At 48.3% G+C, this 23200-nt stretch overlaps 1 protein-coding gene across 1 annotated transcript in view; it reads left to right on the top strand.

Moving 5' to 3' along the window:
- Window positions 1-23200, top strand: part of LOC127906505 (uncharacterized) — a 140650-nt gene that overhangs the window by 100708 nt on the left and 16742 nt on the right. Inside the window, exon 2 of the mRNA XM_052458723.1 lies at window positions 22077-22920. Within this exon, the coding sequence (XP_052314683.1) occupies window positions 22317-22920 (604 nt within the window). The 5' untranslated portion in view covers window positions 22077-22316. The remainder of the gene's footprint in view (window positions 1-22076; window positions 22921-23200) is intronic.

The following is a 23200-nucleotide window of genomic DNA, read 5'->3' as shown; positions in this document are numbered from 1 at the left end:
TTTCCTCCGACTCATTGGTGTAGCTGGCTTCTGAGTAAAACAAACGGTTGATAAGAAGCGTGGCTTGAGGGGTCGTGTTTCGGAGGACGATGACTTGATACACTTCCGGGTTGGAGCGAGCGGTCGCATTCGCACTTCGCTCTGCAGGTTGTATAACTTTTTCATTACATTTCATTATAGTACAACGGTTGATTTGTCTAATCTTAGCAATTCTTCTTAGCTAGCTACATAGCCGTCCTTGTATCAGAAATAATTGCATAATTATCGTATTTCGTCGCCCTAACGTAGCCTTCACTGCTATTCGCCCAGGAGCTAGCAACGCTAGCTAACGCACACAGATTAGCATCACTGTAGTGCTATTCACTCAACTGAACGACTTGATTAGTTTAGTGTTAGCTAGCTACATAGCTGTCTTTGTTTCAAGATAATTGTATAGTTTAGTGTGTGTAGTCTTGGAGTGATTATCTTAATTCACTGAGGTTAGCTAGCCAGCTATTTGTCGTCCTTAACGTAGGAGACTCTGCTAGCTAGCCAACAGCTAACAGCTAACAGCTAGCCAACGTCACCACACGTCTACTGATTCGAATTCAATCACCGGTCAGGTAGTATCACATCTTCATTTCATTTCATTACAGTACAACGGTTTGATTTGTTTGATCGTAGCTAGCTACATAGCTAGCTACATAGCCGTATTTGTTAAAAGATAATTGTGTAGTCTAGAGCGATTTCCTAGGTTAGCTAGCCAGCTATTGTCGTTCTTTTAACGCAACGTAACGTAAACAACACTGCTAGCTAGCCAGCTAGCCCCGAATAGTAGCACTGTAGAAACTATTACACTCAACGGAACGACTTGATTAGTGTAGTGTCAACAACGCAGCTACTGCCAGCTAGCCTACTTTAGCAGTACTGTATCATTTTAATCATTTTAGTCAATAAGATTCTTGCTACGTAAGCTTAACTTTCTGAACATTCGAGACGTGTAGTCCACTTGTCATTCCAATCTCCTTGCATTAGCGTAGCCTTTTCTGTAGCCTGTCAACTATGTGTCTGTCTATCCCTGTTCTCTCCTCTCTGCACAGACCATACAAACGCTCCACACCGCGTGGCCGCGCCCACCCTAATCTGGTGGTCCCAGCGCGTACGACCCACGTGGAGTTCCAGGTCTCCGGTAGCCTCTGGAACTGCCGATCTGCGGCCAACAAGGCAGAGTTCATCTCAGCCTATGCCTCCCTCCAGTCCCTTGACTTCTTGGCACTGACGGAAACATGGATCACCACAGATAACACTGCTACTCCTACTGCTCTCCTCGTCCGCCCACGTGTTCTCGCACACCCCGAGAGCTTCTGGTCAGCGGGGTGGTGGCACCGGGATCCTCATCTCTCCCAAGTGGTCTTTCTCTCTTTCTCCCCTTACCCATCTGTCTATCGCCTCCTTTGAATTCCATGCTGTCACAGTTACCAGCCCTTTCAAGCTTAACATCCTTATCATTTATCGCCCTCCAGGTTCCCTCGGAGAGTTCATCAATGAGCTTGATGCCTTGATAAGCTCCTTTCCTGAGGACGGCTCACCTCTCACAGTTCTGGGCGACTTTAACCTCCCCACGTCTACCTTTGACTCATTCCTCTCTGCCTCCTTCTTTCCCTCCTCTCCTCTTTTGACCTCACCCTCTCACCTTCCCCCTACTCACAAGGCAGGCAATACGCTTGACCTCATCTTTACTAGATGCTGTTCTTCCACTAACCTCATTGCAACTCCCCTCCAAGTCTCCGACCACTACCTTGTATCCTTTTCCCTCTCGCTCTCATCCAACACTTCCCACACTGCCCCTACTCGGATGGTATCGCGCCGTCCCAACCTTCGCTCTCTCTCCCCGCTACTCTCTCCTCTTCCATCCTATCATCTCTTCCCTCTGCTCAAACTTTCTCCAACCTATCTCCTGATTCTGCCTCCTCAACCCTCCTCTCCTCCCTTACTGCATCCTTGACTCTCTATGTCCCCTATCCTCCAGGCCGGCTCGGTCCTCCCCTCCCGCCTCCGTGGCTCGACGACTCATTGCGAGCTCACAGAACAGGGCTCCGGGCAGCCGAGCAGAAATGGAGGAAAACTCGCCTCCCTGCGGACCTGGCATCCTTTCACTCCCTCCTCTCTACATTTTCCTCCTCTGTCTCTGCTGCTAAAGCCACTTTCTACCATTCTAAATTCCAAGCATCTGCCTCTAACCCTAGGAAGCTCTTTGCCACCTTCTCCTCCCTCCTGAATCCTCCCCTCCCCCCTCCTCCCTCTCTGCAGATGACTTCGTCAACCATTTTGAAAAGAAGGTCGACGACATCCGATCCTCGTTTGCTAAGTCAAACGACACCGCTGGTTCTGCTCACACTGCCCTACCCTATGCTCTGACCTCTTTCTCCCCTCTCTCTCCAGATGAAATCTCACGTCTTGTGACGGCCGGCCGCCCAACAACCTGCCCGCTTGACCCTATCCCCTCCTCTCTTCTCCAGACCATTTCCGGAGACCTTCTCCCTTACCTCACCTCGCTCATCAACTCATCCCTGACCGCTGGCTACGTCCCTCCCGTCTTCAAGAGAGCGAGAGTTGCACCCCTTCTGAAAAAACCTACACTCGATCCCTCCGATGTCAACAACTACAGACCAGTATCCCTTCTCTCTTTTCTCTCCAAAACTCTTGAGCGTGCCGTCCTTGGCCAGCTCTACCGCTATCTCTCTCAGAATGACCTTCTTGATCCAAATCAGTCAGGTTTCAAGACTAGTCATTCAACTGAGACTGCTCTTCTCTGTATCACGGAGGCGCTCCGCACTGCTAAAGCTAACTCTCTCTCCTCTGCTCTCATCCTTCTAGACCTATCGGCTGCCTTCGATACTGTGAACCATCAGATCCTCCTCTCCACCCTCTCCGAGTTGGGCATCTCCGGCGCGGCCCACGCTTGGATTGCGTCCTACCTGACAGGTCGCTCCTACCAGGTGGCGTGGCGAGAATCTGTCTCCTCACCACGCGCTCTCACCACTGGTGTCCGCCAGGGCTCTGTTCTAGGCCCTCTCTTATTCTCGCTATACACCAAGTCACTTGGCTCTGTCATAACCTCACATGGTCTCTCCTATCATTGCTATGCAGACGACACACAATTAATCTTCTCCTTTCGGGAGGGACGTAGCCAGCGGTCAGGGATGAGTTGATGAGCGAGGTGAGGTAAGGGAGAAGGTCTCCGGAAATGGTCTGGAGAAGAGAGGAGGGGATAGGGTCGAGCGGGCAGGTTGTTGGGCGGCCGGCCGTCACAAGACGCGAGATTTCATCTGGAGAGAGGGAGAAAGAGGTCAGAGCACAGGGTAGGGCAGTGTGAGCAGAACCAGCGGTGTCGTTTGACTTAGCAAACGAGGATCGGATGTCGTCGACCTTCTTTTCAAAATGGTTGACGAAGTCATCTGCAGAGAGGGAGGAGGGGGGAGGAGGATTCAGGAGGGAGGAGAAGGTGGCAAAAGAGCTTCCTAGGGTTAGAGGCAGATGCTTGGAATTTAGAGTGGTAGAAAGTGGCTTTAGCAGCAGAGACAGAGGAGGAAAATGTAGAGAGGAGGGAGTGAAAGGATGCCAGGTTCGCAGGGAGGCGAGTTTTCCTCCATTTCCGTTCGGCTGCCCGGAGCCCTGTTCTGTGAGCTCGCAATGAGTCGTCGAGCCACGGAGCGGGAGGGGAGGACCGAGCCGGCCTGGAAGATAGGGGACATAGAGAGTCAAAGGATGCAGAAAGGGAGGAGAGGAGGGTTGAGGAGGCAGAATCAGGAGATAGGTTGGAGAAGGTTTGAGCAGAGGGAAGAGATGATAGGATGGAAGAGGAGAGAGTAGCGGGGGAGAGAGAGCGAAGGTTGGGACGGCGCGATACCATCCGAGTAGGGGCAGTGTGGGAAGTGTTGGATGAGAGCGAGAGGGAAAAGGATACAAGGTAGTGGTCGGAGACTTGGAGGGGAGTTGCAATGAGGTTAGTGGAAGAACAGCATCTAGTAAAGATGAGGTCGAGCGTATTGCCTGCCTTGTGAGTAGGGGGAAGGTGAGAGGGTGAGGTCAAAAGAGGAGAGGAGTGGAAAGAAGGAGGCAGAGAGGAATGAGTCAAAGGTAGACGTGGGGAGGTTAAAGTCGCCCAGAACTGTGAGAGGTGAGCCGTCCTCAGGAAAGGAGCTTATCAAGGCATCAAGCTCATTGATGAACTCTCCGAGGGGACCTGGAGGGCGATAAATGATAAGGATGTTAAGCTTGAAAGGGCTGGTAACTGTGACAGCATGAAATTCAAAGGAGGCGATAGACAGATGGGTAAGGGGAGAAAGAGAGAATGACCACTTGGGAGAGATGAGGATCCCGGTGCCACCACCCCGCTGACCAGAAGCTCTCGGGTGTGCGAGAACACGTGGGCGGACGAAGAGAGAGCAGTAGGAGTAGCAGTGTTATCTGTGGTGATCCATGTTTCCGTCAGTGCCAAGAAGTCGAGGGACTGGAGGGAGGCATAGGCTGAGATGAACTCTGCCTTGTTGGCCGCAGATCGGCAGTTCCAGAGGCTACCGGAGACCTGGAACTCCACGTGGGTCGTGCGCGCTGGGACCACCAGATTAGGTGGCCGCTGCCACGCGGTGTGGAGCGTTTGTATGGTCTGTGCAGAGAGGAGAGAACAGGGATAGACAGACACATAGTTGACAGGCTACAGAAGAGGCTACGCTAATGCAAGGAGATTGGAATGACAAGTGGACTACACGTCTCGAATGTTCAGAAAGTTAAGCTTTACGTAGCAAGAATCTTATTGACTAAAATTATTAAAATGATACAGTACTGCTGAAGTAGGCTAGCTGGCAGTGGCTGCGTTGTTGACTTTGTAGGCTAGCTGGCAGCTGCTGCGTTGTTGACACTACACTAATCAAGTCGTTCCGTTGAGTGTAATAGTTTCTACAGTGCTGCTATTCGGGGCCAGCTGGCTAGCTAGCAGTGTTGATTACGTTACGTTGCGTTAAAAGAACGACAATAGCTGGCTAGCTAACCTAGAAAATCGCTCTAGACTACACAATTATCTTTGATACACAGACGGCTATGTAGCTAGCTATGTAGCTAGCTACGATCAAACAAATCAAACCGTTGTGCTGTAATGAAATGAAATGAAAATGTGTTACTACCTGTGGAGCGAAGCGGAATGCGACCGGGTTGTTGAGTGCGGAAGTTCTATTCAGTAGACGTTGGCTAGCTGTTGGCTAGCTAGCAGTGTCTCCTACGTTAAGGACGACAAATAGCTGGCTAGCTAACATCGGTAAATTAAGATAATCACTCTAAGACTACACGCTCTAAACTACACAATTATCTTGGATACGAAGACAGCAAAGACAACTATGTAGCTAGCTAACACTACACTAATCAAGTCGTTCAGTTGAGTGTAATAGTTTCTACAGTGCTGCTATTCGGTAGACGGTGGACATTTGCTAGCTGGCTAGCTGCTGGGCAGATAGCAGTGTAGACAACGTTAGGACGACGAAATATGAAGTTGCAATAGAAGTGCTGACTGTTTCACTTTGTTGTCCTCTTTCTTTTCCTTTTTCTTCTGTCCTTCTTTGTCCTTATTTTGTCTTCCTTTCTTCTGTTAACTAGATATTTTTGTATATATATTTAGTGCAGAGCAGAATATTGCATAATTGTACACCTTTACACAAAATCAAATCAAGCAAGACCATGAAGCACAAAAGCAAGACCTAGAGGAACATATTTATGTGTTCACACAGTTTAGGTAAAATAAAAATACAATTATGTTTCATGTTTTGTGTGGACCCCAGGAAAGGGTAGCTGCTGCTTTTGCAACAGCTAATGGGGATCCTAATAAAATACCAAATACCAAATATTTATCATAAACTGGGGATTTCAGTATTCAGCCTCAACAGAATAGAATGTAACCATGCTTAAAAGTTTACTTTGCTGTCTGTCAACTGTCAACTCTTACTGAGATCTTTAACACAACTATAGATTTGGTAAAGAGGTCAATCGAATTAGCCCCCAAAACAATGGAATTGCAATGGAAATGCATGGGGAAAATATCCTCAATGCCACCCAGTAAATTTAGCCTATTGTCTATATGTGTATTTCACACTATGTTGAGGTAAGATTATAATTCTTGTATGGATGTCAACCCCAACACATGTTCATGTCATCGTTACTGTCACGGCTGATTTCCTCCTCTTTCTCTTCGTCGGAAGGTGTAGGAGGGATCGGACCAAAATGCAGCGTGCTAAGTGTCCATAGTAGATTTTAATGAAAAACTGAAACAGTACAAAACAATAAACGAAACGTGAAAAACCGAAACAGTACCGTGTGGTGAAACAAACACAGACACGGAAACAATCAATCACAAAGTACCCACAGAATATGGCTGCCGAAATATGGTTCCCAATCAGAGACAACGATAGACAGCTGCCTCTAATTGAGAACCAATCTAGGCAACCCTAGACATACAATAAACCTAGAAGAGAAACAGCCCCATAAAAATACAAAAAACCCTAGACAATACAAAAACACATACATCACCCATGTCACACCCTGACCTAACCAAAATAACAAGAAAAAACAAAGAATACTAAGGTCAGGGTGTGACCTTGCAGACTGGCAGCTCTGGCGGGTCCTTGCAGACTGGCGGCTCTGGCGGCTCCTTGCAGACTGGCGGCTCTGGCGGCTCTAGCAGCTCTGGACAGGCGGGAGAATCTGACGGCGCTGGAGAGGAGGAAGGCTCTAGCAGCGCTGGACAGGTGAGGCGCAGTGTAGGCCTGGTGCGTGGTGCCGGCACTGGTGGTACTGGGCCATGTACACGCACTTCAGGGCGAGTGCAGGGAGGAGGAACAGGGAGTACTGGGCTCTGGACACGCACAGGAAGCCTGCCACCGGAGGGCTGGTGCGTGTAGGTGGCACTGGATAGACCAGACCGTGCAGGCGCACTGGAGCTCTTGAGCACCGAGCCTGCCCAACCTTACCTGGTTGAATGGCCATACTTCCTGTGTGCCACCCCAATACATTTTGGGGGATGACTCTCGGGCTTCCAGCCCTGCTTCCGTGCTGCCTCCTCAAACCGCCCCTCTCCGCTTTGGCTGTCTCCAGCTCTGCCTTGGGGCAGCGATATTCCCCCGGCTGCGTCCAGGGTCCATCTCCATCCAGTATCCCCTCCCAAGTCCAATAGTCGTGTTTGCACTGCTCCTCCTGCCACTGCCTGTCACCACTGGTGGGTGGTTCTGTAACGGTTTTCTTCCTGGGAAGGAGAGAACCAAAGCGCAGCGTGGTGAGTGTTCATCTTATATAATAATAAATCCAAACTGAACACTTCAATTTACAAAACAACAAATGTGAAAACCGAAAACAGTCCTATCTGGTGTATAGACACAAAGACAGGAAACACATACATCACCTATGTCACACCCTGACCTAACCAAAATAACAAGAAAAACAAAGAATACTAGGTCAGGGTGTGACAGTTACCAATCAACCACGTTAGTGGTTAGAGCGTTGGACTAGTAATCAAAATGTTAGAATCAAAGATCGAATCCCTGAGCTAACAAGGTAAACATCTGTTGTTCTGCCCATGAACAGGCAGTTAATCCACTGTTCCTAGGCCGTCATTGAAAGTAAGAGTTCTTAACTGACTTGCCTAGTTAAATAAAGGTAAAAAATAATGACTTTGACTACCACCACTGATTTTTATTTGCTAGTGATGCTAAGCAGTTTATACGAATGGGAGATATTCTTCTAAACCTAAAAAGGGTCAACTTCTAAAATGTTTTGCAGCGAAAACAGCTAAATATATCCAAATCGAACTTGAGTAAGCACATTGTGGACCTGTCACAATACATAAAACATGACAGATTTTTCGAATATCTACTTTGTTAGATCAGATTTGTTGAATATGCGCCAATCTGGTCAATGGTCTTGCGTTTCATTAACTCCTTTACCTCATCCAGTTGTTCACACACAGTGGGTCTGATCTATCTGTCACGACTTCCACCGAAGTCGGTTCCTCACCTTGTTTGGGCGGCGTTCGGCGGTCGGCGTCACCAATCTTCTAGCCATCGTCGATCCACTGTTTATTTTCCATTTGTTTTGTCTTGTTTTCCTCACCTTCGACCAGCTGGTGGACTTGTCCATTCGGTTGGATTACCTGCTGGCTACCCGTGGACGTCCATAGCGGGGTCTGTCGGTTCCATCTCCCAGCACCACTGCTCCGATGCCCATGGAGCTGGGAGGTGCTGTGCGCAGGGAGACCGGAGGAGGTTCCGTCTCGTGCACCATCTGTGGCCGCAGAGGTCACACTGCCGGTTGGTGCCGGGTTCCTCTGGGGATCGAGGCAGCAGGCAGGGCACTCTGGTGTCACCCCAGGTGAGCCGGCACCATTCTCACCCAGAGCCCTCTGTTGTATGTCACTTTTCCTGAATTTTCCTCACATTCCCAGCATAAGGTGCTCATCGATTCAGGCGCGGCTGAGAATTTTATAGACAGACCGTTCGCCCATAGTTTATGGATCCCCATTGTTCCCGTGGCTGTGCCCTTCCCTGTTCACACCTTAGACAGTCGACCATTAGGGTCAGGGTTGATTAGGGAGGCCACCTCTCCCCTGGGCATGGTGACGCAGGGGGATCACAAGAGAGAATCAGTCTCTTTCTTATTGACTCTCCTGCGTTTCCTGTGGTGCTAGGCCTACCATGGTTAGCCTGTCATGACCCCACTGTTTCGTGGCAGAGGGCTTTTACGGGGTGGTCGCGAGAGTGCTCGGCGAGATGTTTAGGGGTTTCCGTTGGTGCTACTACGGTGGAAGGTCCAGACCAGGTTTCCACCGTGTGCATCCCCCCTGATTATGCCGTTTTGGCTCTCACCTTCTCCATAAAGAAGGCGACTCCACCACCACCCCATCGTAGGGGGATTGTGCGATAAATCTCCTGGTAGACGGTGCACTTCCCAGGAGTCACGTGTATCCCCTGTCACAGGCGGAGATGGCGACTATGGAAACATACGTCAGGGGTACATTCGGTCCTCCACTTCACCTGCCACCTCGGGTTTCTTTTTTGTGAAGAAGAAGGAGGGAGGTCTGCGCCCGTGTATTGACTATCAAGGTCTAAACCAGATCACTGTGAGGTACAGTTACCCTCTATCTCTCATAGCCACAGCGATTGAGTCAATGCACGGGGTGTGCTTCATCACCAAACTAGATCTCAGGAGCGCTTACAACCTGGTGCGTATCCGGGAGGGAGACGAGTGGAAGACAGCTTTTAGGACTACCTCAGTGCATTATGAGTACCTCGTCATGCCGTACGGGTTGATGAATACTCCATCAGTCTTCCAAGCCTTTGTAGACTAGATTTTCAGGGAAATGCACTCGTTGGGTGTAGTGGTGTATATTGATGACATTCTGATATACTCCACTACACGCGCCGAGCATGTGTCCCTGGTGCGCAGGGTGCTTGGTCATCTGTTGGAGCATGACCTGTACGTCAAGGCTGAGAAATGCCTGTTCATCTAAAAGTCTGTCTCTTTCCTAAGGTACCGCATTTCCACCTCAGGGTGGAGATGGAGAGTGACAGCATTTCAGCCGTGCGTAATTGGCCGACTCTCACCACGGTAAAGGAGGTGCAGCGGTTTCTAGGGTATGCCGATCAACAGGGCTTTTGGTCACCTGAGGGCTCTGCTAACCTCAGCTCCCGTGCTGGCCCATCCAGATCCTCTTTGGCGTTCATAGTGGAGGTGGATGCGTCGGAGGCTGGGATGGGAGCCGTGCCATCTTCGTGAGGAAACTCAGCCCGGTGGAGCGAAACAATGACGTGGGAGACCGGGAGCTGTTGGCTGTCATCAAAGATTTGAAGGCGTGGAGACATTGGTTTGAGTGGGCTATACATTTGAGGGGCCCTTTTCTCATCTGGACTGATGACCGCAATCTGGAGTACATCCGGGCTGCTAGGAGACTGAACCCTCGCAAGGCAAGGTGGGCCATGTTTTTCACCCGTTTTGTTTTCACCCTTTTTTACAGACCAGGTTCCCAGAACGCTAATGCAGACGCACTGTCCTGGCTGTATGACACAGAGGAGCGGCCCATGGATCCCACCCCCATACTACCGGCCTCCTGCCTGGTGGTGCCGGTAGTGTGGGAGCTGGACGCGGACATTGAGCAGGTGCTACGTGCAGAGCCCACTCCCCTCCAGTGTCCCGCTGAGCGTCTGTACGTTCTGACTGCTGTCCGTGACCGGCTGATCTATTGGGCCCCCACGTCACCCTCCTCTGGTCATCCAGGCATCGGTCGGATGATGCACTGTCTGAGTGGGAAGTACTGGCGGCCCACTTTGGCTATGGATGTGAGGGTTTATGTTCTCTCCTGCTCGGTGTGTGCCCAGTGTAAGGCTGCTAGGCACCTGCCTAGAGGTAAGCCCCTTATCCGTTCCACAACGGGCGTGGTCGCACCTGTCGGTGGATTTCCTTCCTCACAGGGTACCACCACAATCCTGGTTGTGGTGGACCATTTTCCTGTGTCCTGCCATCTCCTCCCTCTGCCCGGTCTCCCTACGGCCCTACAGACTGCGGAGGCCTTGTTTACACACATCTTCCGGCACTACGGGGTGCCTGAGGACATAGTGTCTGATCGGGTCCCCAGTTCACTTCGAGGGTCTGGAGGGCGTTCATGGAACGTCTGGGTGTCTCGATCAGCCTTTCCTCGGGTTTTCACCCCGAGAGTAATGGGCAGGTGGAGAGAGTTAACCAGGATGTGGGTAGGTTTCTGAGGTCTTATTGCCAGGACCGGCCGGGGGAGTGTGCGGCGTTCGTGCCCTGGGCAGAGATGGCCCAGAACTTGCTCCGCCACTCCTCCACTAACCTCTCCCCCTTCCAGTGCATACTGGGGTATCAGCCGGTTCTGGCTTCTTGTCATCAGAGTCAGACCGAGGCTCCTGCGGTGGAAGACTGGTTCCGGCGTGCGGAGGAGACATGGGACGCCTCTCATGTTCACCTTCAGCGCGCCGTGCTGCGCCAGAAAGCCAGCGCAGACCGTCACCGCAGTGAGGCCCTGGTGTTCGCCCCGGGGACCGGGTCTGGCTCTCGACCCGAAACCTGCCCCTGAACGAGGTGAGTTACAAGTTACAGCTTCCCCGATTACCGTATTAACCCCTCGTTCCATGTGTCTCTCCTCAGGCCGGTGGTGGCTGGCCCACTCCAGGAGTCTGAGGTGCTGGAGGTTCCTCCGCCCCTCTGAACATCGAGGGGGCCCTGGCGTACTCCATTCAATCCAAACAGTATGGTATTCGAGGCGTCGGGCGAGGGGCCTTCACTACCTCGTGGACTGGGAGGGGTACGGTCCGGAGCAGAGATGCTGGGTTCCGGTGGAGGATGTGTTGGACCCTTCAATGCAGAAGGAGTTCCACCGTCGGTGACGGCGCGCTGCTGGAGCCGCGCGTCCAGGGGGACTACTGTCACAACTTCCCCCGAAGTCGGTTCCTCTCCTTGTTCGGGCGGTGTTCGGCAGTTGGCATCACCAATCATGTTGGTTATTTTTTTATGCCGTTGGTTTTGCTATTAAGCTGCTCCGGCTATTAACTAGTTCTGTTCTCCTGTGTCTGACTTCCCTGCCACCAATTACGCACCCCTTACACTATCGACATTAGTAGAAATACTTACATTTGTTCTTATGGAAACCGCCTAGGCTTACACAAAACCCACTTGAGATTTGTGCATGTGGGCTCACATGCCTGCATTTGTGTGTGTATGTGGAGTGGCTAACTTTTTTCTCCTGGAATTGCATCATATGTGAATAAGCAGAGCAGCCACCCCTTCACACTGTCTGTCAGTTACCTTTCATTAAATGTGACTCTGGACTCATTGAATATTGACAACCTGTCTGTCTGACTGGGCTTGTCACTTTCATCTGATCTATGCATAGTGAAAGGTTCTGACAATTTGAACCCTGTAAGAAACCCCTGTAGGTCAATTTGTCTTAGCAATGATGCTAATAGCATCAGAAATCTCCTCAGCCTCTGCAGGTTGTATTACAGAGAAACAATAAAACATTTTAATTTGATTTATTAATCAAGAAGGAATAGACTACATAGCTTGAACAAATTCATTTACAAACATACCTCCAACATAAAAACAGTCCTGCCATCACCGGCAGCTAAAATCAAATCAAATGTTGCGTGTCCATTGACCATTTCTTTCCTCCTCCACTGATGATACTATCTGCACACACTAGAGTATCTAACATCCTGTCTAGCATATCTTTGCTCCATGGTGCACCTCAGAAGGAACCACTTACTGACAGATCTTTAAATAAATAATCATGATAAAATGTGGGCTTAAAAATAAGTTTAGCAATTGATTTAACATCTGAAAAATATAAAACAGGTCAAATCTGAGGACACACACACACACACACACACACACACACACACACACACACACACACACACACACACACACACACACACACACACACACACACACACACACACACACACACACACACACACACACACACACACACACACACACACACACACAATGATGAATAAAGTCTTCCAGCACATCATTTGGAGTCCACAACCTGCTAGTTAATAAGCCCACACCATTCCCAGCTCTGCCTTAGAGAGAGATATGTGCCATAGCAAACCAACAACATAAATGCCTTTGGATTCCTGCATTGGGGATCATCTCAAGGAAATTATAAGGCGTGACTGTTTCTGTTAAGGCCACGGTGTCCGAGGCGGCCGTGGTTTCAACCCATGCTGCCACTGATGAATGAGGGACCATGGGGACCGTCTCAAAGAAAATAGCTTCCCTGTGCAGGAGCAGGTGCACATCACACGTGGAGATCTAAGCCCTGTTCTCCTCAGCTTTAAAGCTTTGTGATAGGTGGGCTTGGTGACCCTCGTTGATAAGGAGACGGCACAGTCCTTTGGTGCACATCTTCTGTCTCAGAGGACAGTGTGACTGTTGTTTGCATCGAAGTGATTGGTTTGGTTGGAGAGTCTTTGTTAATCTGAGTCATGTGCATCCAGCTCGGTAAATGAACATGTTTTGTTGAGAAACAAATGCCAAATCAAAGAGTATCCTGATATATTTCAGTTGCTAATTTGGGATTAGAAATTCAAGTATTATTACATTGATGATTTCGTCGAGCAGTGTTAAATGGATATAACTAATTTGAGAACTTAAATGGGTTTTTCATAAAATAGGAATAAGTTAACTTTCTGCAAATACCTGGATGATGACAGGGAATAAAATCAGTCATGCATAACACTATAAGAGAGATATGTTATAAAAGTATAAGCTTCAGTTATGCATGTTGTGTTTCCACTTGACATTTTAGAGATATGTGTTCAATGTTTATGTATTTCTATTGGTTGGTTGAATGTACCTACATTATCAATAAGGCGGAATGCCATTGGTTACGCTTGCAGATAGGGGGATGTCACAAACGTCAATTCTTCCCAGTCTGATATTGACATGCAAGCGATTGGTCACATTTCTAAATGACTGTATTCTATTTTCATATTTACAATATGTACGAGTTCACTATGTACAGTACCAGTCAAAGGTTTGACACACCTACTCATTCAATGGGTTTTCTTTATTTTTACTACATTGTAAAATAACAGTGAAGACAGCAAAACTATTAAATAACACATATGGAATCATGTAGTAACCAAAAAGTGTTAAACAAATCAACATTTATTTTTGATTTTAGATTCTTCAAAGTTATCTCCTTTTGCCTTGATGACAGCTTTGCACACTCTTGGCATTCTCTCAACCAACTTCATGAGGTCTGGAATGCATTTCAATTAACAGGTGTGCCTTGTTAAAGGTTCATTTGTGTAATTTCCTTCCTTCTTAATGCGTTTGAGGCAATCATTTGTGTTGTGACAAGTTAGAGGTGGTATACAGAAGATAGCCCTATTTGGTAAAATACCAATTCCATATTATGGCATGAACAGCTCAAATAAGCTAAAAGAAACTGCAGTCCATCATTACTTTCAGACATGAAGGATAGTCAATCTGGAACATTTCAATAACTTTGAAAGTTTCTTCAAGTGCAGTCACAAAAACCTTCAAGCTCTATGATAAAACTGTCTCTCATGAGGACCACCACGGGAAAGGAAGTCCCAGAGTTACCTCTGCTGCAATGTATAAGGTCATTAGAGTAACCAACCTCAGAATTTGCAGCCAAAATAAATGCTTAACCTCTCAGACACATCTCAACATCAACTGTTCAGAGGAGACTGTGTGAATCAGGCCTTCATGGTCGAATTGCTGCAAAGAAACCACTACTAAAGGACTTGCTTGGGCCAAGAAACACGAGCAATGGACATTAGACTGGTGGAAATCTGTCCTTTGGTCTGTAGAGTCGAAACTGGAGATTTTTGGTTCCAACCGCCATGTCTTTGTGAGACGCAGAGTAAGTGAACACATGATCTCTGCATGTGTAGTTCCCACTGTGATGCATGGAGGAGGAGGTGCTATAGTGTGGGGGTGCTTTGCTGGTGACACACACCAATCAACTGGGATTGCTGGCGTACAAGTCACACTTTCAAGTAAAAAAAATACACTTTCACACATTCACGTGTTCACACGTTCAACGGTTCATTTGTGGCATTTATCACCCCTCATACACACACATACATACACACAAACACACACAAACACACACATGCAAACATTCAAGACAACACACACTTCTCTGAAAATGTAATTTCACTCTTTATTTAACTATGGTTTCTATTGGTCTTCCACCAAAAAGGAGCTCATAAAGCTCAATCCTCCAAAAATAACTGTGTCCATATATGTGAAGACACCAAGAAGGAGAAAGATTCAAACATGTTTTAACTCACAAGTCTGATTGAATGTTGCTATATGTTCCCACTTTTTAAAATTATTTTTTATTTTTTATTTCACCTTCATTTAACTAGGTAGGCCAGCTGAGAACAAGTTCTCATTTACAACTGCGACCTGACCAAGATAAAGCAAGCAGTGTGACAAAAAACAACAACAAAGAGTTACACATGGAATAAACAAGGTTACAGTCAATAACACAATAGAAAAAATCTATATACAGTGTGTGCAAATGAGGTAACATTAGGGAGGTAAGGCTGTAGTAGCGAAGTAATTACAATTTAGCAATTAAACACTGGAGTAATAGATGCGCAGAAGATGAATGTGCAAGTAGAGATACTGGGGTGCAAAGGGAAGAAGAAAATAACAATATAAGGACGAGGTAGGTGGATGGGCTATTTGCAGATGGGCTATGTACTGGTGAAATGATCTGTGAGCTGCTCTGACAGCTGATGTTTAAAGTTAGTGAGGGAGATATGAGTCTCCAGCTTCAGTGATTTTTGCAATTCGTTCCAGTCATTGGCAGCAGAGAACTGGAAGGAAAGGTGGCCAAAGGAGGAATAGGCTTTGGGGGTGACCAGTGAAATATCCCTGCTGGAGCGAGTGATACAGGTGGGTGCTGCTATGGTGACCAGTGAGCTGAGATAAGGCGGGGCTTTCGTTGGCTGGCTCGTGGGCCAGCCAATGATAGCATATAGGTCGCAGTGGTGGGAAGTATATGGGGCTTTGGTGACAAAACGGATGGCACTGTGATAGACTGCATCCAATTTGCTGAGTAGAGTGTTGGATGCTATTTTGTAAATGACATTGCCGAAGTCAAGGATCGGTAGGATGGTCAGTTTTAGGAGGGTATGTTTGGCAGCATGAGTGAAGGAGGCTTTGTTGCGAAATCGGAAGCCGATTCTAGATTTAATTTTCGATTGGAGATGCTTAATGTCAGTCTGGAAGGAGAGTTTACAGTATAACCAGACACCTAGGTATTTGCAATTGTCCACATATTCTAAGTCAGAACCGTCCAGAGTAGTGATGCTGGATGGGCGGGCAGGTGTGGGCAACGATCAGTTGAAGAGCATGCATTTAGTTTTACTTGCGTTTGAAGAGCAGTTGAGGCCACAGAATGAGAGTTGTATGGCATTGAAGCTCGTTTGGAGGTTAGTTAAAAGTGTCCAAAGAAGCAGCAATCACCAGCAGCAAGAGTGACATCATTGATGTATACAGAGAAAAGAGTCGGCCCAGAATTGAACCCTGTGGCATCCCCATAGAGACTTCCAGAGGTCCGGACAACAGGCCCTCCGATTTGACACACTGAACTCTGTCTGGGAAGTAGTTGGTGAACCAGGCGAAGCAGTAATTTGAGAAGCCAAGTCGATGAATACGGCTGCACAGTATTGTCTTTTATCGATTGCGGTTATGATATCATTTAGGACCTTGAGCGTGGTTGAGGTGCACCTATGATCAGCTTGAAATCAGATTGCATAGCGGAGAAGGTACGGTGGGATTCAAAATGGTCGGTGATCTGTTTGTTAACTTGGCTTTTTTGAAGACCTTAACAGTTTGGGTCTAGAGTGTCTACCCCTTTGAAAAGGGGGATGACCGTGGCAGCTTTCCAATCTTTGGAGATCTCAGACAATACGAAAGAGAGGTTGAACAGGCTAGTAATAGGGGTTGCCACAATTGTGGTGGATAATTTTAGAAAGAGAGGGTCCAGATTGTCTAGCCCAGCTGATTTGTAGGTTCCAGATATTGCAACTCTTTCAGAACATCAGCTACCTGGATTTGGGTGAAGGAGAAATGGAGGAGGTTTGGGCAAGTTGCTGTGGGGGTGCAGGGCCGTTGACCGGGGTAAGGGTAGCCAGGTGGTAAGCATGGCCAGCCGCAGAATGTTTTAAATTGAAATTCTCAATTATTGTGGATTTATCGGTAGTGACAGTGATTCCTAGCCTTAGTGCAGTGGGCAGCTGAGAGTAGGTGTTCTTATTCTCCATGGACTTTACAGTGTCCCAGAACTTTTTTGAGTTTGTGCTACAGGATTCAAATTTCTGTTTGAAAAAGCTAGCCTTCACTTTCCTAACTGCCTGTGTATATTGGTTCCTAACTTCCCTGAAAAAGTTGCATATCTTAGGGGGCTATTCAATGCTAATGCAGTATGCCACAGGATGTTTTGTGCTGGTCAAGGGCAGCCAGGTCTGGAGTGAACCAAGAGCTTTATTGTTGCATTATTGTATTAGGAGGTAGGTGAAGGAGTCAAGCGCATGAGAGCAGAGATGTCCAAGTAGGATCTTTTAATAGGCAAGTCCACAACAATAGGGTCAGGTACAATACCAAATAAACGCCCACGACAAAAGAGAACACATTTACTCACGGAAGGAAGAAAAAATAACGCTCCTTAAACGCTCCAGTTTAGGTCACCTAACAGTACAAGCTCTGAAGATAGATGGGGGGAAATCTATTCACATATGGTGTCCAGGGCACAGCTGGAGGCAGAAGGTGGTCTATAATAAGCGGCAATGGTGAGAGTCTTGTTTCTGGAAAGGTGGATTCTTAGAAGTAGAAGCTCAAATTGTTTGGGCACAGACCTGGATAGTATGATAGAACTCTGCAGGCTATCTCTGCAGTAGATTGCAACTCCGCCCACTTTGGCAGTTCTATCTTGTCGGAAAATGTTATAGTTAAGGATGGAAATTTCAGGATTTTTGGTGGCCTTCCCAAGCCAGGATTCAGACATCCGGATTGGCAGAGTGCTAAAGCAACAACTTAGGGAGGAGGCTTCTAGTAGTAACATGTATGAAACCAAGGCTTTTACAGTTACAGAAGTCAACAAATGAGAGCGCCTCGGGAATGGGAGTGGAGCTAGGCACTGCAGGGCCTGGATTAACCTCTACATCACCAGAGAAACAGAGGATGAGTAGGATGCGGGTACGGCTAAAGGCTATAATTACTGGCCGTCTAGTGTGTTCGGAACAGAGAGTAAAATGAGCAGGTTTCTGGGCGTAATGTACAGACAAGGGTATGGTAGGATGTGAATACAGTGGAGGTTAACCTAGGCACTGAGTAACGATGAGAGGGGTTTTGTCTCTAGAGACATCATTTAGACCAGGTGAGGTCACCGCATGTGTGGGAGGTGAAACAAAAGGGCTAGCTAAGGCATATTGAGCAGGGCTGAGGCTCTACAGTGAAATAAGACAATAATCACTAACCAAAACAGCAATGGACAAGACATATTGACATTAGGGAGAGGCATGCGTAGCCGAGTGATCATTGGGACCAGTGGGAAGCAAGGCGAGCTGGAGACACAGCGATTCAGACAGCACCCATGCAGATGTTCACATGTTCAACGGTTCATTTATGGCATTTATCACCCCTCGTACACACACACACACACACACACACACACACACACACACACACACACACACACACACACACACACACACACACACACACACACACACACACACACACACACACACACACACACACACACACACACACACTTTATAGCTTATGTAATAGCCTAACATGAATAACTGACAGGTCAATGATTTTTAAACATTTAACCTAATTAATGTAGACCCAATGAACAATGTTATAATTTGGTTGAAGTGTTGTGTTTATACTGTATACAGTACAGGCATTATAGCCCCACCTTGACAGATGATAAACAGTGCTGAGGTCCTGATAGTTTTTATTTTTTTTAAATTTTATTTCACCTTTATTTAACCAGGTAGGCTAGTTGAGAACAAGTTCTCATTTGCAACTGCGACTTGGCCAAGATAAAGCATAGCAGTGTGAACAGACAACACAGAGTTACACATGGAGTAAACAAGTCAATAACACAGTAGAAAAAGGGGAATCTATATATAATGTGTGCAAAAGGCATGAGGAGGTAGGCGAATAATTACAATTTTGCAGATTAACACTGGAGTGATAAATGATCAGATGGTCATGTACAGGTAGAGATATTGGTGTGCAAAGAGCAGAAAAGTAAATAAATAAAAACAGTATGGGGATGAGGTAGGTGAAAATGGGTGGGCTATTTACCAATAGACTATGTACAGCTGCAGTGATCGGTTAGCTGCTCAGATAGCTGATGTTTGAAGTTGGTGAGGGAGATAAAAGTCTCCAGCTTCAGCGATTTTGCAGTTCGTTCCAGTCACAGGCAGCAGAGTACTGGAACGTAAAGGCGGCCCAAATGAGGTGTTGGCTTTAGGGATGATCAGTGAGATACACCTGCTGAGCGCGTGCTATGGATGGGTGTTGCCATCGAGCCAGTGAGCTGAGATAAGGCGGAGCCTAGCATGGACTTGTAGATGACCTGGAGCCAGTGGGTCTGGCGACGAATATGTAGCGAGGGCCAGCCGACTAGAGCATACAAGTCGCAGTGATTCGGGCTTCCGGTTCCGGTTGAGCGAGCGGTCGCATTCGCACTTCGCTCTGCAGGTTGTATAACTTTTTCATTACATTTCATTATAGTACAACGGTTGATTTGTCTAATCTTAGCAATTCTTCTTAGCATAGCCGTCCTTGTATCAGAGATAATTGCATAATTAGTATTTCGTTGCCCTAACGTAGCCTTCACTGCTATTCGCCCAGGAGCTAGCTAACGCTAGCTAACGCACACAGATTAGCATCACTGTAGTGCTATTCACTCAACTGTACGACTTGTTAGTTTACTGTTAGCTAGCTACATAATCTTAGCATTCTTCTTAGCTAGCTACATAGCCGTCCTTGTATCAGAGATAGTGCATAATTATCGTATTTCGTATTTCGTCGCCCTAGCGTGGCCTTCACTGCTATTCGCCCAGGAGCTAGCAACGTAGCTAACGCACACAGATTAGCATCACTGTAGTGCTATTCACTCCTTCTACGACTTGATTAGTTCAGTGTTAGCTAGCTACATAGCTGTCTTTGTTTCCAAGATAATTGTGTAGTTTAGTGTGTGTAGCCTTGGAGTGATTATCTTAATTCACTGAGGTTCGCTAGCCAGCTATTGTCGTTCTTTTAACTCAACGTAACGTAAACAACACTGCTAGCTAGCCAGCTAGCCCCCGAATAGCAGCACTGTAGAAATTATTACACTCACGGAACGACTTGATTAGTGTAGTGTCAACAACGCAGCTACTGCCAGCTAGCCTACTTTAGCAGTACTGTATCATTTTAATCATTTTAGTCAATAAGATTCTTGCTACGTAAGCCTAACTTTCTGAACATTCGAGACGTGTAGTCCGCTTGTCATTCCAATTTCCTTGCATTAGCGTAGCCTTTTCTGTAGCCTGTCAACTATGTGTCTGTCTATCCCTGTTCTCTCCTCTCTGCACAGACCATACAAACGCTCCACACCGCGTGGCGCGACCACCTAACCTGGTGGTCCCAGCGCGTACGACCGTGGAGTTCCAGGTCTCCGGTAGCCTCTGGAACTGCCAATCTGCGGCCAACAAGGCAGAGTTCATCTCAGCCTATGCCTCCCTCAGTCCCTTGACTTCTTGGCACTGACGGAAACATGGATCACCACAGATAACACTGCTACTCCTACTGCTCTCTCCTCGTCCGCCCACGTGTTCTCGCACACCCGAGGCTTCTGGTCAGCGGGGTGGTGGCACCGGGATCCTCATCTCTCCCAAGTGGTCTTTCTCTCTTTCTCCCCTTACCCATCTGTCTATTGCCTCCTTTGAATTCCATGCTGTCACAGTTACCAGCCCTTTCAAACTTAACATCCTTATCATTTATCGCCCTCCAGGTTCCCTTGGAGAGTTCATCAATGAGCTTGATGCCTTGATAAGCTCCTTTCCTGAGGACGGCTCACCTCTCACAGTTCTGGGCGACTTTAACCTCCCCACGTCTACCTTTGACTCATTCCTCTCTGCCTCCTTCTTTCCACTCCTCTCCTCTTTTGACCTCACCCTCTCACCTTCCCCCTACTCACAAGGCAGGCAATACGCTGACCTCATCTTTACTAGATGCTGTTCTTCCACTAACCTCATTGCAACTCCCTCCAAGTCTCCGACCACTACCTTGTATCCTTTTCCCTCTCGCTCTCATCCAACACTTCCACACTGCCCCTACTCGGATGGTATCGCGCCGTCCCAACCTTCGCTCTCTCTCCCCCACTACTCTCTCCTCTTCCATCCTATCTTCTCTTCCCTCTGCTCAAACTTTCTCAACCTATCTCTGATTCTGCCTCCTCAACCCTCCTCTCCTCCCTTACTGCATCCTTTGACTCCCTATGTCCCCTATCCTCCAGGCCGGCTCGGTCCTCCTCCCCGCTCCGTGGCTCGACGACTCATTGCGAGCTCTGGAACAGGGCTCCGGGCAGCCGAGAGCGGAAATGGAGAAAACTCGCCTCCCTGCGGACCTGGCATCCTTTCCTCCCTCCTCTCTACATTTTCCTCCTCTGTCTCTGCTGCTAAAGCCACTTTCTGCCATTCTAAGTTCCAAGCATCTGCCTCTAACCCTAGGAAGCTCTTTGCCACCTTCTCCTCCCTCCTGAATCCTTCCCCCCTCTCCTCCCTCTCTGCAGATGACTTCGTCAACCATTTTGAAAAGAAGGTCGATGACATCCGATCCTCGTTGCTGAGTCAAACGACACCGCTGGTTCTGCTCACACTGCCCTACCCTATGCTCTGACCTCTTTCTCCCCTCTCTCTCCAGATGAAATCTCGCGTCTTGTGACGGCCGGCCGCCCAACAACCTGCCCGCTTGACCCTATCCCCTCCTCTCTTCTCCAGACCATTTCCGGAGACCTTCTCCCTTACCTCACCTCGCTCATCAACTCATCCCTGACCGCTGGCTACGTCCCTCCCGTCTTCAAGAGAGCGAGAGTTGCACCCCTTCTGAAAAAACCTACACTCGATCCCTCCGATGTCAACAACTACAGACCAGTATCCCTTCTCTCTTTTCTCTCCAAAACTCTTGAGCGTGCCGTCCTTGGCCAGCTCTACCGCTATCTCTCTCAGAATGACCTTCTTGATCCAAATCAGTCAGGTTTCAAGACTAGTCATTCAACTGAGACTGCTCTTCTCTGTATCACGGAGGCGCTCCGCACTGCTAAAGCTAACTCTCTCTCCTCTGCTCTCATCCTTCTAGACCTATCGGCTGCCTTCGATACTGTGAACCATCAGATCCTCCTCTCCACCCTCTCCGAGTTGGGCATCTCCGGCGCGGCCCACGCTTGGATTGCGTCCTACCTGACAGGTCGCTCCTACCAGGTGGCGTGGCGAGAATCTGTCTCCTCACCACGCGCTCTCACCACTGGTGTCCCCCAGGGCTCTGTTCTAGGCCCTCTCTTATTCTCGCTATACACCAAGTCACTTGGCTCTGTCATAACCTCACATGGTCTCTCCTATCATTGCTATGCAGACGACACACAATTAATCTTCTCCTTTCCCCCTTCTGATGACCAGGTGGCGAATCGCATCTCTGCATGTCTGGCAGACATATCAGTGTGGATGACGGATCACCACCTCAAGCTGAACCTCAGCAAGACGGAGCTCCTCTTCCTCCCGGGGAAGGACTGCCCGTTCCATGATCTCGCCATCACGGTTGACAACTCCATTGTGTCCTCCTCCCAGAGCGCTAAGAACCTTGGCGTGATCCTGGACAACACCCTGACGTTCTCAACTAACATCAAGGCGGTGTCCCGTTCCTGTAGGTTCATGCTCTACAACATCCGCAGAGTACGACCCTGCCTCACACAGGAAGCGGCGCAGGTCCTAATCCAGGCACTTGTCATCTCCCGTCTTGATTACTGCAACTCGCTGTTGGCTGGGCTCCCTGCCTGTGCCATTAAACCCCTACAACTCATCCAGAACGCCGCAGCCCGTCTGGTGTTCAACCTTCCCAAGTTCTCTCACGTCACCCCGCTCCTCCGCTCTCTCCACTGGCTTCCAGTTGAAGCTCGCATCCGCTACAAGACCATGGTGCTCGCCTACGGAGCTGTGAGGGGAACGGCACCTCAGTACCTCCAGGCTCTGATCAGGCCCTACACCCAAACAAGGGCACTGCGTTCATCCACCTCTGGCCTGCTCGCCTCCCTACCACTGAGGAAGTACAGTTCCCGCTCAGCCCAGTCAAAACTGTTCGCTGCTCTGGCCCCCAATGGTGGAACAAACTCCCTCACGACGCCAGGACAGCGGAGTCAATCACCACCTTCCGGAGACACCTGAAACCCCACCTCTTCAAGGAATACCTAGGATAGGGTAAGTAAGGGTAGGTAATCCTTCTCCCCCAACAAGATTTAGATGCAAGTGGCTGTTCCACTGGTTGTCATAAGGTGTATGCACCAATTTGTAAGTCGCTCTGGATAAGAGCGTCTGCTAAATGACTTAAATGT

The sequence above is a fragment of the Oncorhynchus keta genome, chromosome 12 (assembly GCF_023373465.1).
Source record: "Oncorhynchus keta strain PuntledgeMale-10-30-2019 chromosome 12, Oket_V2, whole genome shotgun sequence".
Taxonomy (NCBI): Eukaryota; Metazoa; Chordata; class Actinopteri; order Salmoniformes; family Salmonidae; genus Oncorhynchus; species Oncorhynchus keta.
This window is presented reverse-complemented; position numbering and strand designations above follow the sequence as displayed.